Source organism: Ischnura elegans, chromosome 9 (genome assembly GCF_921293095.1).
Source record: "Ischnura elegans chromosome 9, ioIscEleg1.1, whole genome shotgun sequence".
Lineage (NCBI taxonomy): Eukaryota > Metazoa > Arthropoda > Insecta > Odonata > Coenagrionidae > Ischnura > Ischnura elegans.
In genome coordinates, this window is record NC_060254.1 from 74,423,716 (window position 1) to 74,443,092 (window position 19,377).

Genomic DNA, 19,377 nt, shown 5'->3' on the forward strand with positions numbered 1-19,377 from the left:
AATCTTTCACACATAGGGACGTTGTCATAGGCCGACAATGACGCTGCTAAGATCAATCGAAAAAGTCAAGAAGGAAAATTGAGTTTGTATCGAAACTCGAAGATCATGGCTCAGTTTTCTCAATCTTTGACTATTTAAACTCGATTTTCTATTTAAATCGAAATCGATGTTAGCATTTTTTCGATATTTCATACATTTTGTCATGCTGCCACTTCGGGCTCTTTTAAGTCATTTATAAAATAATTCCACAGAACGGCGATTAGTGAATGGGGATTCATTTCTTCTCAATATTTGCAATAATAGGGTCTAAAATCCTAAGGAATTGCATTGAAAATTAATTAATTTAAATAGATTAAACCATCACGAGCATTTACTTCGGTTAACAGTCCTAATAACAGCTTACTTCTCTTTGAAATCAGATCGCTTTGCATGTCAGCAACGCGAGTGAAGATTTTTGTAAACCCATTTAAAATGCGCGTTGGATGACAACACTAAGTGGCCGCCTGGAGAATCTTCTGTTGTTATATACGATAAGTACTAAAACTTTCTTCGTATCGATTTCAAAAGTAAGATTACAGGGAATTAAGTAACGATGTAGAGAATCCAGAAGAAAACATTTGCCAGCGCTTTAAGGAAGACAAAGAGACTCACTTGAAAGACTTGAAACTCATTTGAAAGAAAGAGGATTCAAAATGGTGATAAAATAATCACATATTTTTCTCTAAAAACGAAGATGCATACCCTATTCCCCTGGTTCGCAAGTTATAGCCACAAATCACTTTACTTGCTGGTAGGTCAAATGAACTGCTATCGTGTACACAACCACCAAATGGATGACGATACCAAATACCACTAGGTTCCTTATATGATGCAGGTTAACGCCGAAAATTCATACATACAGGTTGTTTTCGGAGGAATCTGAAATACTCCAGGTGGTACGGGAGACAATTTTAAGCATTTTTTGCCCATATGCATTTTTTGTCCAATGGTTGCAACTACTTAGTTACTGAGATACGGCTACGCAAACATTATTATGGATGCACTTTGCAGTTACCAAGAAAATGGTTTTTCTGGGATACCCAGCCTTTTCTACATTTGATTGAATACTCTGGATGTTTATGGGCATTAAATAATTAAGGTTAAACGAAAATGTGCGAAACTTCGTCAAAAACAATCTCAAATTGGGTGAGATTGCGTATTAGCAGTGTTGATACTCGCTCGTATCTCTCTTAATTAAGCTTAAAGATTAAAAGGACTCCTCTATTGCTATCAAGGTCATCTGTACTTCATCGATACTCGTACGAAAAACGAGAGCTTGGATCGATCGATACAACAAAAACGAGGCTAGGAGAGATAGACGGGTATCTATTTCTCCACCACAGACAGACGAAATTATGCCAAGTCACACCGAGGGATCAAGGTTTCAGAAAGATGGAGCAGGCTATAGAGACAGGGGGAAGGGTCTGGGGGAAGTCTAGAATTGGTGCCGAAAACACAATCACATAAATCTAAGGGACAGTGGGGGGAGGGGACGAGAGATGGAAGGAGTCGTTGGGAAGGGATACAAGAACGGCTGGGAATGTGATGGAAGTCTTTTTCAGACCCTTTCGTCGATGAAAACGGAACCCCATGGGGTATTTGCGCATTGAGAGGGAGAGAGACTTCGGTATTGATAGAAGGGGAGAAGCGGGTAGGACCGTCGCTGAGAACAGACTGCGGAACCGAAGACTGGTGGACTGAAGATTTAAGATTTACTTCGTTAAAACTTTCGCGGGTACTCGTCATGCTAGTTTAAAATATTTTGGGCTATGTCGCCGCCTCAATTTTGGGGTGGCCCAAAACGTTTCCCGACCGATACTGGTCGCCACGAATATTAAAAAAAGAGGATCCTCAAGTCATCCTCGAAACGTGTTGTCTACTACCGCGCATTTGAATAAGTTTCAAAAGTCGCCACTCGCGTCGCTGACGGACAAATTGATCCGACTTTCACGGGGACATATGGTAAAATTAGGGGTTTTAACCGCAATTTATACACATGATGATGTGATCAATCAAATTAATAACATTTCAATGCTATTCCTCGAAATTAAAAACATTATACTGCAAAATGTTGGAAAAAAGTGGATCGCATTGCACTCATCACCGCGCCGCGGACATTTTTGAAAACCGATTAAAGTGCGAAGTAGCAGCAGAAATCAGCCTTCTATGGGATGCTATCGGGCCTCCTCTATGCAGTTCCCTTGCTGGTAGCTATGAGATTCCCTTGAAAGCCTTTAAGCTACGCCGCCGCGTCAATTTTCGGGAGGCCGCAACATTTCCCGAACAATGCTGGTTGCTTTATATTAATCTATTCGATTCTCTTGAAAAAATGACCAGCCACGGTCGGGGCCACCCGAAAATTGATGCGGCGACATAGCCCAAAAGTTTTTTTTAACATTCATTTAAGGTGTCGTTTTTCCGCGTACAATAATGGGTCATACAGGACACGGGCCAGGTACCTACTCGCGCAGGTTAGAACTGCATTAATTTCTAAAATGGCGTGGAACTGCGCGAATGCAAGAACAAAATTAAAACGGAGGCTATTTTGCCATCTCAAGTCCATGCATTCAAGCAGGCGTTGCAAATATTCACCGCTTTACACGATGCAATTTTACTGCACCTCCGTACACACGTCAGATTGTGAAAGTAACGACCCCGTGTAAAACGGCTTTAATATTATCGAAAGTTTTGCTATAGGATAGCTTGATTCGGACTACGTAAAAAAGGCTCTGTATACATAGTTAATAACTTACTATATTTGTAAAAACTATCTGCATGATTTTTTGGCATGTTATAACTCATGTACGAATCAATTACTACGATAACTTCTCGTTTTTCTACTACTCATGATCAGCAGCCCGAAAACGCCACTGCTAATGGAGAGATGGTTAAGGTATTGGTAGCATATAGAAGGTAAAATGTCAACAATGGACAAAAAGACGTTGATAAAATGTTTTGGGACAAAGCAGAAATTGACTTATTTCCACGGTAACATGTTCGTGTCCTTAGCACTCTCCTGATTTCTTGTCTGGGCGTGTGTCATTGCCCGGTATGCTTGGCCTGTGTCCAGCGAGCCAGCTCTTTTCTGATGAAGGCTAGGATGAGTGGTGCATGGCCAGTGTGGAATCATTCCGTGCCACACACCGTGGTGGTAACTATCACGTTGTCTCGTAGATGTAGATATAGAGGAAGTTCCAAGCGCATCATACTAGGCTCTCATTTACCCAAATCACGCTTGGTTTAGCTATTCGAGAATGGAAACTAGGACTTAAGTCACGGATCAAGTCCCTCTCATCACGTACTCAAACGTGATGGACAACGCGCAGTTAGAAAATGCACTAAAAAGAAAAAAAATATTCATCACCCGGAGTCTCGGTGTGGAATATTGCGTGCCAATCCTAACTCACTTATCAGTTCCTTCTACACTCATTTCTAATAAGTATAGTCAGCAACCACGCTTTATTCATCGAGCGATTAAAAGCTTACTTTTTTTACTGTTTAGAGCATTTATGCTGTTTTTGGAAAAGCGAATTATTTTTATTTTATTTTGCTTTAGTTTAGATGGTATCCTTAAAGCCCCCTGCCACACACCTACAGAGGCGGCTTGCGGGGTAGTACGTAGAAGTAGATAAACATCTAACGAGTTTTTTTTTCAGAGCTGAACGCACGAGTGCATTTCGTCGACCGGCCGGAGATGATTCAAATCCTCCTTTTGCTCAAGTCTAATAGCAATCTCTTGGAGACCACCCACGCTTCTACGGTCCTTCGCACTTCTCTGGAACAAGATTTTTTTCTCCACGATTCTCCAGATCCAAGCCATAAAGCTTCGCGCATGATGGTCCATAATAGGTCCCGTCAGCCTTTCGCTGACCCTCTCGTGAATCGGCACAATGGAAATAATAGTTTTCCATCTCACATCTACATCTACATAATACCCTGCGAGCCACCACTAGGGTGTTTGGCAGGGGGTGATCAATCACCAGCATGCAGCTTGCAGTTTTTTTTTGTTGCGAAGTAGTAGAACTCGAGCACAAAATTAATGAGAATATTTTGAAATTAATATGTTTTATGAATACATCCTTTATCGGCCATTATCAATTGGTATGAATTTATTTATTTGGCTCAAACAATAGTCGTTCACCTGCTAAAAATCAAAGTTAAGTCTCAGTACGACGAAAACTCGACGAGGAAGATCAAGGATCATCTACATCTACAAAATACCCTACGAGCCACCTCTAGGGTGTTTAGCAGGGGGTGATCAATCACCAGCATGCAATTGGATTCCCACATGCAAACCACACGGTCCAAAAAACGTTACGCATACTTAAAAATAATACTAGCACATGCTGTTATAAATAATAATAAAATTCGGAAACATGCATTAAAGTACACATAAGTTAGAAGGCTACACTACAAAGTCATCTAATCTATTCGTGAGTTCTAACGCTGCCGTTATAATCTCTTATTGATCGTGGAATTCTGAATTCTGAATATATCTGTTCTACAGTCTATCTCTCTTATTTTATTTACATTGTCTGATCTACCGCAGTATGTTGGCGTTCGTAAGATATTTTTTACTTCGTCAGAGAAGACACTGCTCTCTCAACGTCAAAAAAGAACACATTAAGTCGCTGGAAGACGTTAAAAAAGAGAGTGAAGCGCAATGCAAGAATAATTCATATACCACATAAGTAGTTTTTATGGTCTAAGCCCTTTAGCCTGTTTCGGTAGCGCCAACAGGCAGACCACGAAAAGATCTTGACCAGCCCGACATCTAATGAACATTGAATGTACAAGGAGCTGAACCAAATGTACTAAAAGAAGAAAATAATACATACCGATGTGATATTTTGTACTGCAAGAATGAACTTAAATACCTATGTAAAAGAGCCCTGGCTCGGGGGAAGAGGGGACCGGATTGTGGTAAAGCCAGGAGCCACCCGAGCCAGGTAAAATAAAACATAAGTCAAGTCACAGTTAAGTGGCAGCAATACGAACTATAGATTTTATGGGCTACCGCGATGCGGACCTCTGATTGGACTGAGTATGTGTGAGCGGGACATATACCCTGATGAGTACAAAATGCAACTAAGGTAACAAAGCACTACGTAGCAACGCCTCTTTCACCCCATACGAAGGGTCGAATGAGGATGCTGCACAAAATCAGGTTTACGAACCGCGCAAAAAAAGGAACTCACGTTAACGGGGGAGCAACGAGCGAGTGCATATCACTACAGCCTAGGTAGATCGACATAGACGGTCCACAGAACGTGTTAGTGAGCAGTTTTCACGTTTTTTCTGAACGCGTTCAAAACGAAGACAGACCATTACAAATTAGGACTCACTGATCCGGTAGAAATTGAAAAAAAGAAATACACTACCTCCTATTTCAGTGTCCTTTGATAAATGTTGATATCCAACAAATCTATGAAATAAAGGAAAGCTTTCATCGAATTTCGTTAATTTTTCTCAGGAACTTGAATATCATATTGCATATTTCTTACCCGGAAGAATTTTTTTTCAATAATGATGGAACTATACAATCATTCATAAGAATCGCTAAGAGACAATGTGCTAAATATCCACTGAATACATATAAAAATAGACAGTGAATTGGTTTTTTTCCACTTCTGCACAGGGATGTCATTCAATAAAACTAGTACGAAGTTTCGAAGCTGATCCATAAAACGTTTCATTCACCTTTAGTCAAAATCAGTAACTATCTAAAACCCTTAAAGGTTTCCTTAATGTTTTTTTCCTACTGCATGTAAAATTTACCTTTCTTTTGACACTTATTCATTCACAAACAATCGACCACGGGTAACCAATCCCGAAATCATACCCGTTGTCCTCTGTTGTCCAGGTGTAAAACCACTTTAAGCTCCTTAATTTCCTGGGATCCTGGTTGGTTATCCGTCGGTAAATCATCACAGTTAATCACATGAATAAAATACAAAATGTGACCCCGGAGGTGAAGTAAAATTTTCAGAAAATAAAATCCAAAGATCGAGGCGTGATGGAGTGGAATATTTCCATATTGAAATAAACACTTGCGATTTTCCACGATTATAAATTTTTTCCGATCTAGATTTAGATGTCACTACATCACCTGGAAGATTTAAAAAAATCGCAATAAATTTAATGATTGTGGAAAATTGCATACATTTATTTCAATAATTTCAGACTAATTTACCACAGAACCGATGAAATTTCATCGGAAGGATGAAGACTGAGAGATATAGTAATAAATACACGTGCCAGCCGCTGACGAACGCAGGGATTTCCATAGCTGGCTGTAAGAAAATTCTCGCGCAGTCCATGCTTCAAAAGCTCCGGCTCTCTCACCTATCTATCCGTGAGCGGACCTTGTGCCTCGGCCCTCTCACTCTTAATCCACCGCCATTCTCCGCACCTGCCCTTTCCCTCCTCCCTCCCTTACCCTCATCTCAAACTCTCCGCGCCTCCCCCCTCTGCCCTCCGCGGCCTTCCACGAAGCCAAGGTCGAACTCGTCCACCAACACAGCAAGCAGCACGGAATAACACGAATAGAAAGAGGGAAAGGAGTGTTTTCTCTAACGACTACGCTAAGTTTTCCCTGGTTGCTTAACAATTAGCGCTTAAACATCATCTTAGAGCCCATTATATTTCCAGGTCCCACAGAAGCTATAAATTAATAGAAATATTTTGCCGAACGGATAGATATGGGAATATGTTATTTCCCCGAACAATAAAGGACTTAATTAATGATAGAGGTAATTTTGTTTGATCATTTGCTTCTTATATGTTTCCGGTTGGTGCCCTAACACCCCCTGCTACACGCCTTTTTAGTCGGCTTGCGATGCATTGCATAGATGTCCATGTACACAAAACGTTGTTGATGAACGATGTAGATGCCAAATTTTCCTTAAATTTTTATTGAACAGTTATTTTCGTTGCTTGGATTACTTTGAAAATTTACTGCAAGTGTTCTTAGCATTATTTCGAAATTCTGAGATTTGTGTATTACCTGCTCATTGCGTTCATGTAAATAATTTTAACATGTTCCTTTTGCGTATATATTCTCTCACAAATTATGAGCTTCTTATAAACCGGTGCATTACCTGTATCATTTATTTACATGTACCTGATGTAATTGATGATGTTTATGCTATGCCTTCTTCCACGGCGCAGCATTACTGTAGCACGTGCTACACTAAAAATCTATTTACATATCCTTAAGACAATTCTGAATGGACAAGTTTTGTTTCGTTTTGATGATTTTGGTTTTATAATTTTCTTACTCTTGTGTTGCTATATTTATTCAATACGGTATTTTACTCGTTTTATAATATACATTACCCTATATTATAATATTACGGGGTCCAATTGTATGAATGTATACTTCATATGTATCAGCCCCTGGGGCCTATTGGATAAGGCATCGGTCTCCTAAACTGGGGATACGAGTTATTCACCAATCCATACAGAGTTATATAAATTAGTAGCCTTAGCCAGAGGGTCTTTTCAACAATACGTCTGGAGTGAATGAAAATAACGAAAAGCGGTATTGGGCCAAAGAGAGAAAGTATAAGATATCATAGGAGTATCTAACTGCAGGTGGTGAGGTAAACTAGAAGTAAGTATTAATTAGTACGCAGCGTGTAGATATCATTGATCATTGAACGAGCCTAATAATACTTTGAGATAAGTTCCATTTATTTTCATATAAGGATTTATGCACAGGATAAATCCTGACAAAACAATAAGAAATTATGTATCCTTCTCTCATTTCAATGTACTGTCCACGCGTTGTCACCAGATTGAGTACAAACGAAGGAAGTGGAAAGATCTATACTGCAGGAATCGAAAAGAATTCTCGTTGAGAGGGTAGGGGGAAATCGGTTTCCAAGAATTTCGCACGGAAAAGTTCAAGCGACGGGACCTGCGCCATGACTTGGCGAACGCTTACTTGAGATTTAAGTTTCTTCCAAAACGAGCGAAGCCTCGAACGATGCTGATATCCGATTCCCGTCACGATGGAATTCTCCCGAGGAAGGCCGAGAGATTGGATGCCGAGAGTCGCTTCAGTTCCGGGAGGTTTGTTTAACTTTGATCCACTCGAACACTGAACTAGACCCGTAAACAATATCCTGCCGGACCAGTAAGGATGGAAATGTACCCATCGCAAAAGACAAGAAAAGTCGTTGACCTATGACCTACCCATAGCGTGACCCATTTGACAGCAGACAAAATAGTTCCACTCAAGTAAATAAAGCCTGATTGTTGGCAGCAGAACGTTTGATTCGGCGTTTATTCCGATTATTTCGTTGCTAAGGTTTAGACACGACTATGATTGCCCAACCATAAGAAAATACCGCAACAATGGTAGCGAGGTTCGTAAATGTCGCCGCTAACCTAACATTAACAGAAACTATATGCCTGTAATAACTAGTATGTGACTAAATAACTTTAGTAACAGAATTATTAACGAGTGATGTATGAATGTATGCCGCGTGGTAAATCGGATTTTTTTGTCCCAACTTTAAGTGACCGACCGCAGGTCACTTATTCAAGATATAGTAATAGAAGTGTAATAACTAGGAAAAAAACGCCCAGGAACAGACCTATACATTTTAACCAAAGGAGCTGCAGTAGCGAATACATCTTGGGGTTTTACTTATCAATGTTGCTCCCTATATCCCTACATTTACTTATCAATATAACTCCTATATATTCTCACGTTACGTTCCAATGCGTGAAATGACACTGCTATATCAAGGACTGGTAACGACTTCACGAACGCTTCAAGTTATTTTTACTAAACCAGGCAAATCGAAGCAATTTGGATTATGTATATACACAGACTGATAACACCACGCAATAAAAAGTAATGAATGTCCGTCTCCCTCCCAAATTCCAGCGACCTGGCCACCGCAACAAGAGCGAGGTTCACTGAACCAGTGGCTGATTTCAGATCTATTCTCGTGAGGGGCTCCCCACAAAAGGGGGATTGCCATAAATATCTAAAATCATATTACCGGGGCGAAATGAGGTATGGAATAGCGGGGAAATATATTTCGTCTAAGGGGAGTCTCTTGTTATCCCTGTGGTCACAGCCCACACGATCGAACTGCAACGTGGCACATAGTACTACCGTCATGCTGGAATTTGTGGTGGTGAGGTAGTTACGCGTAATCAAGTAACGATCATTGAAGAATACCTGTCGATAAAACAGAATATTAAGGCATGGATCAAATTGATAATGCTACCAGCTACACCACCAAGCCGGGCAATGACGTCTCATGAAATATCAACGCCTTATTCGGTAAACCTAATCTAAAATTCATCTGGGAAGAAGGTGGCTTGATGGTGTAACTGGTAGCATAACTGACCGTCTGTCAGGAGATCCGAGTTCGAAAACAAGCTACGCCAAATGATTTTTCCAAGGCAAATTTCACGCCTGATGTAAATGAGTACGTATGTCAAGTCCTTATCGAAGATCTGTTATACCGAATATTCCGTTTCAGAGCAATACCACGTTGTGCCAAATACTCGACACAATAAAAAGAAAGGTTTTATCGAATGAAAATCCAAATCACGCCAGAAAATTCAGATTAGTATTATAAGTTTGGTGAAAATTGTTTTATTATTTACTACATCCAAACAAACTCCGTACCTTTTGCATTGCATGATTCGACTAAAACGCATACAATCTACAATTTTTTTAAAAATCAGAAAGATTTTATGACAAGAAGTAGAGTACTTAGAACAAAGAAGATATGTTTTTTGTTTGTTCAGGTCGAGATTCTCGAGAAGCAGAACAAAACGCTCGGGCGACGAGAGGAAAGAAGGAAAATGGAGCGACTAACATACACTCCCGACAAGCCCATTACAAGCCCTCAGGCAGTTACGCAGATTAATTCTTAGTAGGTCCCAGGTGAGCCCTTAGGGATTAGCGTTGGAGGAAGAGAAGGGAGGGAAGTAGGTAAATGGACCAGAAACACCGGCCGAGCGGACGCGAACAGCTGATAAATGTAAAAAAATAAATAAAAAGGGAGAAATAGCACTCTTGCGGGGGATGATTATTTTATTACGACCGGTTTAGTGCTGGAAAAATTCTAGGGAACGAATGATAAATCAACGAGAGGGAGCTTTTGTTGAAACTTTAAATTTGGAAGAGGTACCAAATGATGCTATTACTTACGCCTGAGAACGACACCCCACCCAGATTGGGGCAATTAAGGCTGACTCGCAAATACGTTCAGCACTGAACAGAAGTGTGAGTTGAAAAGACCAGAAAGCAAGTGAGAGAGAGAGAGGCAAGAGCGTAATGAAGTGGCGAGTTCAAGAGAGAAAAAAAGTGAAAGGACACGTCTACAAACTGGTAGGGGAAGTGCCGGACAGCATTTTTTTACGTAAGCATAAAAAATCTTGATTAAAACATCCCTAATATGTACGAAGTGTGAACAGAAAATAACTGGAACTAATTTTTTTTCAATTTACCGCGAGTTTGGAGATTCCGATCGTCAAGATTACTATTTATTGTGTTGGCATACATACCCCTGAAGTACGATCAAATTTTCACCTGCATTCATTGTTTACTTTGTCTGAGGGATCCGCTAAAGATAGACGTATTTTCATGAGGTCTGCGATATTCGGTTCACTCTTCATTTCTCGTTCGCGAACTTTTGCCCAAAAACATTACTGTAACGATTCCCCAACCTCCATATTCGCTAAATAAGGCTCCGTGTGAATTTTTCCTATTTCCAAAAATAAAGAGAACATTAAAGGGCCGTCGTTTTACACGCATAGATGAAAATTCATTAAAAGAAATCGCTTATAGGGTTAAAGGCTATCCCAATACCAAAAAATGATGATGAACGCCCTAAGCAGTGACGTATCGACACATTTTGTCGAGGCAACAACGCAGAGGAATGAAAAGCAAATTGTACACTTCCAAACGATCAAGTTCATAACTAAAATTTGGTAAAATTAATTACATAACGATGCGAAAGCTAAAATGGTTAACAGTCATAAATAGTCTAAGAATTCAGTGCCCAAATACAGAAAAGGAATTCTAGAAATTGTTGCACGCATGTCTAAAAAGCTTGAATAAGATAGGGATGATTATTGATACATTAATGATTATTGATGATTGATAGATCGAAGGTTACTTTGAATGACAGCATAGTACATTTAATACACAAGAGAAAAATATCATCCCGGCCTATGGAAACCATATAAAAAAGTCAACAACTAAAGATCAGCCCTCGTGCAACTGAATAGATCATCCTGGCAGAAGATAAATGAAAACGTTCATGCAACTAATGAGTTACGTAAAAATGAAAAATAACCCCATTTCGACCTATTATGGCTACAAAAACTTTTTCTCAAAAGAAAGGTTAAACACGAACGTTGGATATGCAGCGTGATTCATTACCTCACAAGCCACCTTCACGAGGTTGTTTGCACGGCCATTTTGAACGAAAAAACGTGCAATTTAGGCGCGAATCTCCATGGTTACCAGGATTTAACGACGCGAACCTTTTAAGCGAGTCTCGTGGGGCTTGGAGATACAAATGGCGACGAAAGCATTAAAGTTAGATTAACTAAACTCTGACCGCATGATGACCAATGGTTCAATAAAAAAACCATAAATTTGGGTTAGCGAATGAATAAAGATGACACAATGCACGCATGGCCTATAACTGAAAACAAAAGATCCTAGTTGGAAAAAGATGAAACGAAAAACAACTCCAAATCCATGGTCTGAAGGAAGGAAAAACGTAAACCACCAATATCCAGAGCTCACTATCGCCATCTTCAGGAGGCTTAGGAACTGAAACCCAGGTCGATTACGTTTTTAATTTGAATTGTGGTTTTCGTAAAAGTTGCATTCCTATCCCTAATTACGGCATAAAAATGTATTTCCCCAAAGTTAATAAACAGCATCAAATTGTGCTATTAAATTGTATTACATGCATTAAATTGTTATACATTTTTCACAAGAATTAAATATACCTTCTCTAAAAACTATAACGAGGTATTTTATAAATGCTCTAATCTGGTCATCACTACTTGACACCAAACTTGTTACTACAGAATACAGTGTATGTCAAATGCGTCAAAAAAGAACTGAACTTAAAAGATATCTAGCCACAAGCGAAAATTTAGGGAATGATTAAAACTTAGCATGCGAGCGACTCTCGGAATTCGATTGGTTTACGTTACACTTAAGAGACAACCAACATTCAATTTGTATAATTGAGACAAGTTACAGTTCAAAATTATTTCATTCCACAGGCCACTATTACCGGTGATTTCCACGAGTAGAAAATAACCTGGTGTTTTTAACTAGAGTTGTCTCATGGTAACTTGCGTATTTGGGCCTGGAGACCTCTCTCCGGCCCGTAGGTAGTCTTGTGTTAGAGTTGTAGCTAAGATGGAAAAGACTCGATGAACCAAATGAGCATCATCCTATCGTAACACCTAACGTTAGCGACATCCACCCAACCCACTTGGCTTGTCAAAGCTGCTCACCTCACACTGACTTTCCGGCGTGTTAAATCATTCCGCTCCCCAGTCTTATAATGTTTTAAACTTTCGTGCATTTATAGGTTCTATCAGCGTAAGTATTAACCTTGAACTTCCGATTCCTAGACTTGCTGAATAAGAATCTACACACCTAATTAACGTGATCTTTTTCTAAGCATGAACCACAGAATGTTCATAATATCACTCTCACTCACTCCAGGGTACCACCAGTAATTGAGGGTCTCGAACTAGGCAAAGAAGGAATTCCACCCACATTTAACCCATTACTGCAAGAGCGAATGAAGTTACAACCACTTCGTAAACGGGAATAATATTATGTCAATTTAACGTTATGAAAACAACCTGAAAAATTATATCATAGCAATAGGTATTGAAATACCCGTTGCCATGGTTCTCATCACTTCAAGAAGTAAACCTCGGTTATATAACCAGCAACCGGTGGCGTAGGGTCCGGACCCCGCCCCCCCCCCCCCCCCCCCCACCCCCGAAAAATAAAAAGCACACTTTCTTTGCATCACAAAATAAAACCAAATATTTGAAAAATCATGAATTTACAAAGATTTCTTTGAAAAATGAATTTTTTTCGATTATAGAGAGTGTTAAAATTAGTTGAAAACCCTTAACTCATTACCCTGTTTTTCAAAAATGTTCCCCCCTGGGTTTGGACCCCCACCCCCGAAAAAAATACCGGCTGCGCCACTGCCAGCAACCTCAGCAAAATTTGATTTCGTTAACTTCCTGATGAATATGTTCACAAAAAAAATTACACTTAGGCAGTGAAAACCTGCCTACACTCCAGGGATACCGCGCTAGTTGCAGAACGAGAAAAGACCCCAGATGCTTCACTTGCAATCGTCATATTTGAACCAAGGACCAATTTAACGGCATCAAAACTACCTTAAAAATTACGTCACAGCAACAGGTACTGAAATATCCTGTCGCTATGGCTTTCATCACTTTGGGAAGTACAGTGGGGCTATTCCCCTACTTAACGCAACCTCGGTAATATCACCAGCGATTTAACAAAGTTTGGATTACTTTGATTTCCTTATATGAATATTTTCACAAAAAGGTAAACTTAGGGAATGAAAAATTGCTGACTTTCCTAGGAAACCGTGCGAGTTGCAGGACGAGAATAGGCCCCCAGATGCTTCGCTTGCAATCATCATATTTGAACCCTGGACCATGTAAACTATGGAACACGTGATCCATCCGCTGGACCACCACGTCCACTGCGGTTATCCCACAAAAATACGCCCCGCACCCACGCGCGATACGTAAAAACCGTCACACTGCGCTCACATATGGCGCAAAACTTGAGTATATGGGCGCGTCCCGTTCGCGTCTCCGGGGAAAAGTTCTGAAACCACCCGCTTGGTAGTTACGGGGGAAGAGGGGGGGGGGGGGGGGGAGTAAATACAATAATGACTCACCTGATGGCACGTGAGGAGGAGTGCGGCCACGACGAAGGCACCGGCGATCCCTTGCGCGGCCTTGGTCTGCAGGAATATCTGCGGAACCTCCTCCGTGGGCGCGACGCTACTCATCGGGTCGGCCATAGTTGTGGAAGAGAGGAGGGCGAGGGAGGGCAGTGACGTGGGCGTGGGGGAGGAGGCTGAGGGGGAGGAGGAGGAGGGGCCGATCGTTGTGCTGGTGTTCATTGTGGCCGCCATGGCGACCCGACGGCTCCTGGCCACTCCAGATCTGGGGGAATGCGGCCCACCCACCCTACAACATGGGCAAAATATTGAGAAAGAATTAACAACAATGAAAACGATAGATAGAGAATAGACAATAATGCAAACAATAGATAGGGAATAGACAATAATGTAAACAATAGATATGGAATGGATATCAATGCAAACAATAGATAGGGAATAGATAATAATGCAAATAATCGATAAGGAATAGAAAATAATACAAAAAATAGATAGGGAATAGATACCAATGCAAACAATCGATAAGAAATAGATAATGATGCAGACAATATATAGGGAATAGATGATAATGCAAGCAATAGATAGGGAATATACAACAATGCACACAATGGATAGGGAATAGACAATAATGCAAAAAATAGATAGGGAATGGAAAATAATGCAAAAAATATATAGGGAATAGATAGTAATGCAAAAAATAGATACGGAATAGAGAGTAATACAAAATGTAAACTCGTATGAAGGGGTGAGAAGGCAATCGGTAAAAGTGATTTTTTTCTAAACGGAGTTACGTACAGAAATTGATAATTTAATATACAAAAAACGAAGTGACAATCCATCGTTTGGCTGGCATGAATAAATGCTACCACGTGGGAATTTGAAACTGTTTTCCCCATAAAACAACATAGATAATTCTAATGAAAAAGGCTAGCAACCGTAGCGCACGCTAGCCTTTGACCTGGAAAAAATGCCAATCCCAAAATAATCTTAATATGTGACCAAAATTCCAGGTTCTCGCAGATAATTTTTAAACCCTCTCTCCCTCATTCAATTTGAGGGGGTGTGAAGCCAGTGATTTCTTAGCAGTGATAGTGAAGGTAGTAAAGCCAGGGATTTTGTCCAAACAGAGTATGGTACATTAATTTATAGAAGAAATATACATATAATATATATACACATGTAAAAACTTGGCGGCCAAAGGATACGAGTGAGTCTCTGTTCTGTGCTAACATCGAGTGGAAAATCAAATGCACTTCTACGTATCTAGTTGATCTCGTTTGTTTTCTATACCTAATTTCTGTACCTAACTCTGTTTAGAAAAAAAACACTTATACACCTTGGCTTCTCACCGAATCATATAATTATTATTTAAAAATCACTCAATTGAACGAAATAAATGTATTTTTTATTTATGTTAGCACCGGTAATGTTCTCAATAGAGTATGATGGTAGCCCCAAAACTTTTCCACAAAGGGGTACCTATAAAGGGGTAAATACAATTCTACATCAATTAAAAATCCATAGAAATTTACTGCCACTTCAGCTAAAAAAGAAACTAGTCACTGCACTCATTCTCCCTCACTTAGACTACTGTAGTCTTGTGTATAATGATTTAACAGAGGAATTGAATATCAAACAACAACGTCTGTTGAACACCTGTGTGAGATTCATTTTTAACTTACGGCGAGACGAACATATCACACCATATTTTAAAAAACTGTCCTGGTTCGACCTTAAAACAAGGAGAAAATATAGCATGGCTTGTTTTATATTTAATCTATTTGAACATGGTAACCCTCTGTATTTAAAGGACCTTTTTCTCCCCAGTTGCAAAAACACTACTGTTGTTACAAGACAAGACCCCTGTTTTCTGTATGCTCCACAGTTCCGCACAGCTACAGTGCAGAAGTCATTTACTGTTGTTGCCGCAAAGCTGTGGAACGGCTTGCCGAAATATGTTAAAGACAGTGCCTCACTGGAAATGTTTAAGAAAAGGGTTGCCAACCACCTACTATCTTGCTATCCATAAACAGTGATCATATAATTTAATAACCATTCATTTCCTCATTTATGTGACCTATACTTATTGTTGTGTTAGAAGTAGTAATCTTGTTTTTGTTCATTTGTAACCTAAATTTCCTTTTTTTTTAAAGAGTGTTTCATTTATTTTTGGTATGTTTAATGTTCATTTCTCCGCTAGAAAAAAATTCTTTTCCAGTTTTACAATGTCAATTTATGTTTACTATACTATGCTGTATACTATGTATATCTTTACTATGTTGACCGTACTGCTCACCATATTCATGATTTGTATGTTCCAAAGGAGTTATAACTCCTAGAGCAATAAATATGTTTATTATTATTATTATTATTATATATTCCACAATTATTACAGGTTTTTTTTCTCGATGTAATGTATTTGAATATGAGTCGAATAAAATTATATTATTATTATATTATTATATTTTCCCGGCGACTTCACGAGATGAAATCTTCTCGGGTTTTCAACCGGGTCAGGTCTTCTGCTGCCGAAGTTTCTATGGCTAACTCTGCCATCGTCCTGAGGGCGTTCCCCGCCGTCGTCTCAACGCCCTGAGGATGATAGCCCAGTCATCCATTGAAACATCGGCAGCAGAAGACCTGACTCGGTTAAAACCCGAAAAGAATTCACCTAAAAATTCCATCGTTGGCGAGTTGACTACAGGGACATTGACGCTGAAATCATGCTGAATGAATAATTACTACAACTCCTCTGATTTCGAGGCAGCAAGCGTCACTATCAAGAGTATGTCTTTATCTCTTCTCTTGAAACTAGGTGCGTAGGAAATGGCGGAGGTGCAGTAAGTATAATAGTGAGGAATATGCAAAGTTGAAATATTATTTATACAACAATGCAAATAATAGAAAAAAATAAAAAACGATGGCATGAAATATACAGGGATTAGATTAAAATGCAATGAAATGGACACATAATAAAAAATAACGCAATAAACAACGCTGCAATTTAATAGATATCTACGTAAACACAGAAATGCAAAAAATAAACATGCTAATGCACTTCGCGTACAGCAGACGAGTTTCCGGGAGACAATAGGGAATTGAATACAGCGAAATTTTCCCTCTAGCGAGGTAATCCAAATGTCAAGACAGTCATGATGTGACCTAGTTACCGTGGCACCTAGGTTGAGGGCGGGTGACGTCACTTCTTGGGTCGCAGCATACCTCGAGCGTCTCTATGGTAATACGGTATTATGTCACTTGACCTGCATGCGATTATCGAAACGGTGCACTATTGCTGTGCATTTGGTTGCCAATAATAATCATTCAAGTGAAACGAAGTGGCATTTAATACGCGAATAAAGTTTAAAATACTTTAATTATTATATTAAATTTATATGAATACCTATTTTTTTCGCTCGGGCTCATTGTTGCTTAATATTCCCACGTCACGTGATTCATATGATGGGACACGTATCTACTTACGAGAGGGCTAGGTATTCCCGTTCTACTAATCCTTACTCTCGGGGTACGGCCATGTTCCTCAGCAACAACACAAATTGTGTGTTTAGAAAATTGTGAGAATTTTAGGTTGTTAAAAAAAAATATTTATTTCTCCACACTGATTTTTCCGCCTGAAAATTTGTCCCCATGAAATATTACGCACCTGTGCCAGCGCTTCTTTCATTCCTCGAAACTTAAGTCATGCCAAAACTTCTCCGACTCAATCTCAGGAATGGCTTTTAGTTCTGTCATCGATTTCTTCTAATGGCATCTACGCTTGTAAAACGAAGGCCCTTTACGGTTATCTTTATTTCTTGAAATAGGACAAACTCAAACGGAGCCGTATCTGGCGATTACGGAGGCTGGGGAATCGTTACGGTACTGTTTTTGGCCAAAAAATCACGAACAAGCAATGACGTGTGAACCGAAAATTGCCGAGCTCATAAAAACACGTCTGACCTTAGCGGCTACCACAGAAAAAGTAAACCGTGAATACACATGAAAATTTTATCATACTTCCGGGGCGTGTAAGTCAACATGATTTTTAAAATTTTGACAGTCGGAATCTCTAAAATCGTGAAAATTTTTAAAATTAAGTAGGCCTTATTTTCTGAACACAACTCTTACCCAAGTGCTGTGCTATCAGATTCATCAAATTTGTAATACGCATTGTGCTTTAATTCTGCGAGTTATCGTAACCCGTAAGAAAATATTCCTGGAATGTTTTCATGGAGAACTTTTTTGGCGCGTTAACCTCTAAGGAAAGGTTAAAATGATAGCAACACAAATCGTTTGATTCTTGAGCGCAACAAATTTTCTCCCGCCGACAACGGGACCTGAAAGGCATCACCAAAGCATTGGCTGGTGAATGGACATCGTTATCTCAGGACGAAATGCGTTCATTAAGGGAATTGGGGAAAAAAGACAAACGCAGGGGAGTAGCAAAATAACCGCAGGGTCACAAATTGCCTCTCATTAGACCCTCATTCCTTTTGACGCAGCGCGGGTCGACCAAAAGGGTTCGAAAGGAATTGGTCAAGGGGACTGCATAGAGGAGGCCCAATTCCATCCCATAGAAGTGTGATTTCTGTTGTCACTTCGGTCACATTTTAATCGGTTTTCGAAAGTGTCCGTGGTGCGGCGCTGAGGGCAATGCGACCCACTTTTTTCCATTATTTTGTAGTAGTACAATGTTTGTCATTGCGAGGAAAAATTGCATTGAAAAGTAATACATTTGACAGATAACAACATCATGTGTATACATTACGGTTAAAACCCCTATTCATACCTTATTTACTCGTGAAACTCGGATCACTTTGTTCTAACTACGCTACGCTGAAATTTCGCGGACTTTGATTGTAGCTCAATTCCCAGCTGATTTAGCATTCTACTGAGAAGTTAAACTACGTGGGAAATTAATAGGATATGATGGTAATCTTTTTCGTATAAAATATTGATGCCTCGCATAACTGTCTGTAAGAAGCTTTCAGCCCCATGGAATAGATGTACTAGGGAAAATGACCCACAGGGCATTGACCAGAGATGACCTGCGTATAAGCGACACATTTTGTCATAATATTTTCCGATTTCTTTTCTAGCAGAGGAAGCTTTTCTGTGCCTAAAGAAAAATAAATAGCCCCATCACGTTTAAATAGCTGTAAACAATATTATAGGTATAATTAATTAATTAAATTTAAAAATTGAGAGAAAAAAAATTATCACAAGAATAAGTAACGATTGGAAGTATATCCTTCGCAGGAAAAATTAAACAGTAATAACTTAACTTAATAGGCAAGGAGGCTCTCTACTGCGGTTGGATTAAAAAAAATTCGAGCAACAGGACTCAGGGAAATATGAGTACCTT

The 19,377-nt window shown here is 39.6% G+C and overlaps 1 protein-coding gene across 3 annotated transcripts in view; it reads right to left on the reverse strand.

The window, feature by feature from the left end:
* The window catches only part of LOC124164930 (transmembrane protein 184B), a 255,093-nt gene that overhangs the window by 219,955 nt on the left and 15,761 nt on the right, over positions 1 to 19,377 (reverse strand). For all 3 annotated transcript variants that reach the window (XM_046542167.1, XM_046542168.1, XM_046542169.1), the window contains exon 2: positions 14,007 to 14,301. In XM_046542167.1, coding sequence (XP_046398123.1) covers positions 14,007 to 14,246 — 240 coding nt within the window. In that variant the 5' untranslated portion in view covers positions 14,247 to 14,301. The remainder of the gene's footprint in view (positions 1 to 14,006; positions 14,302 to 19,377) is intronic.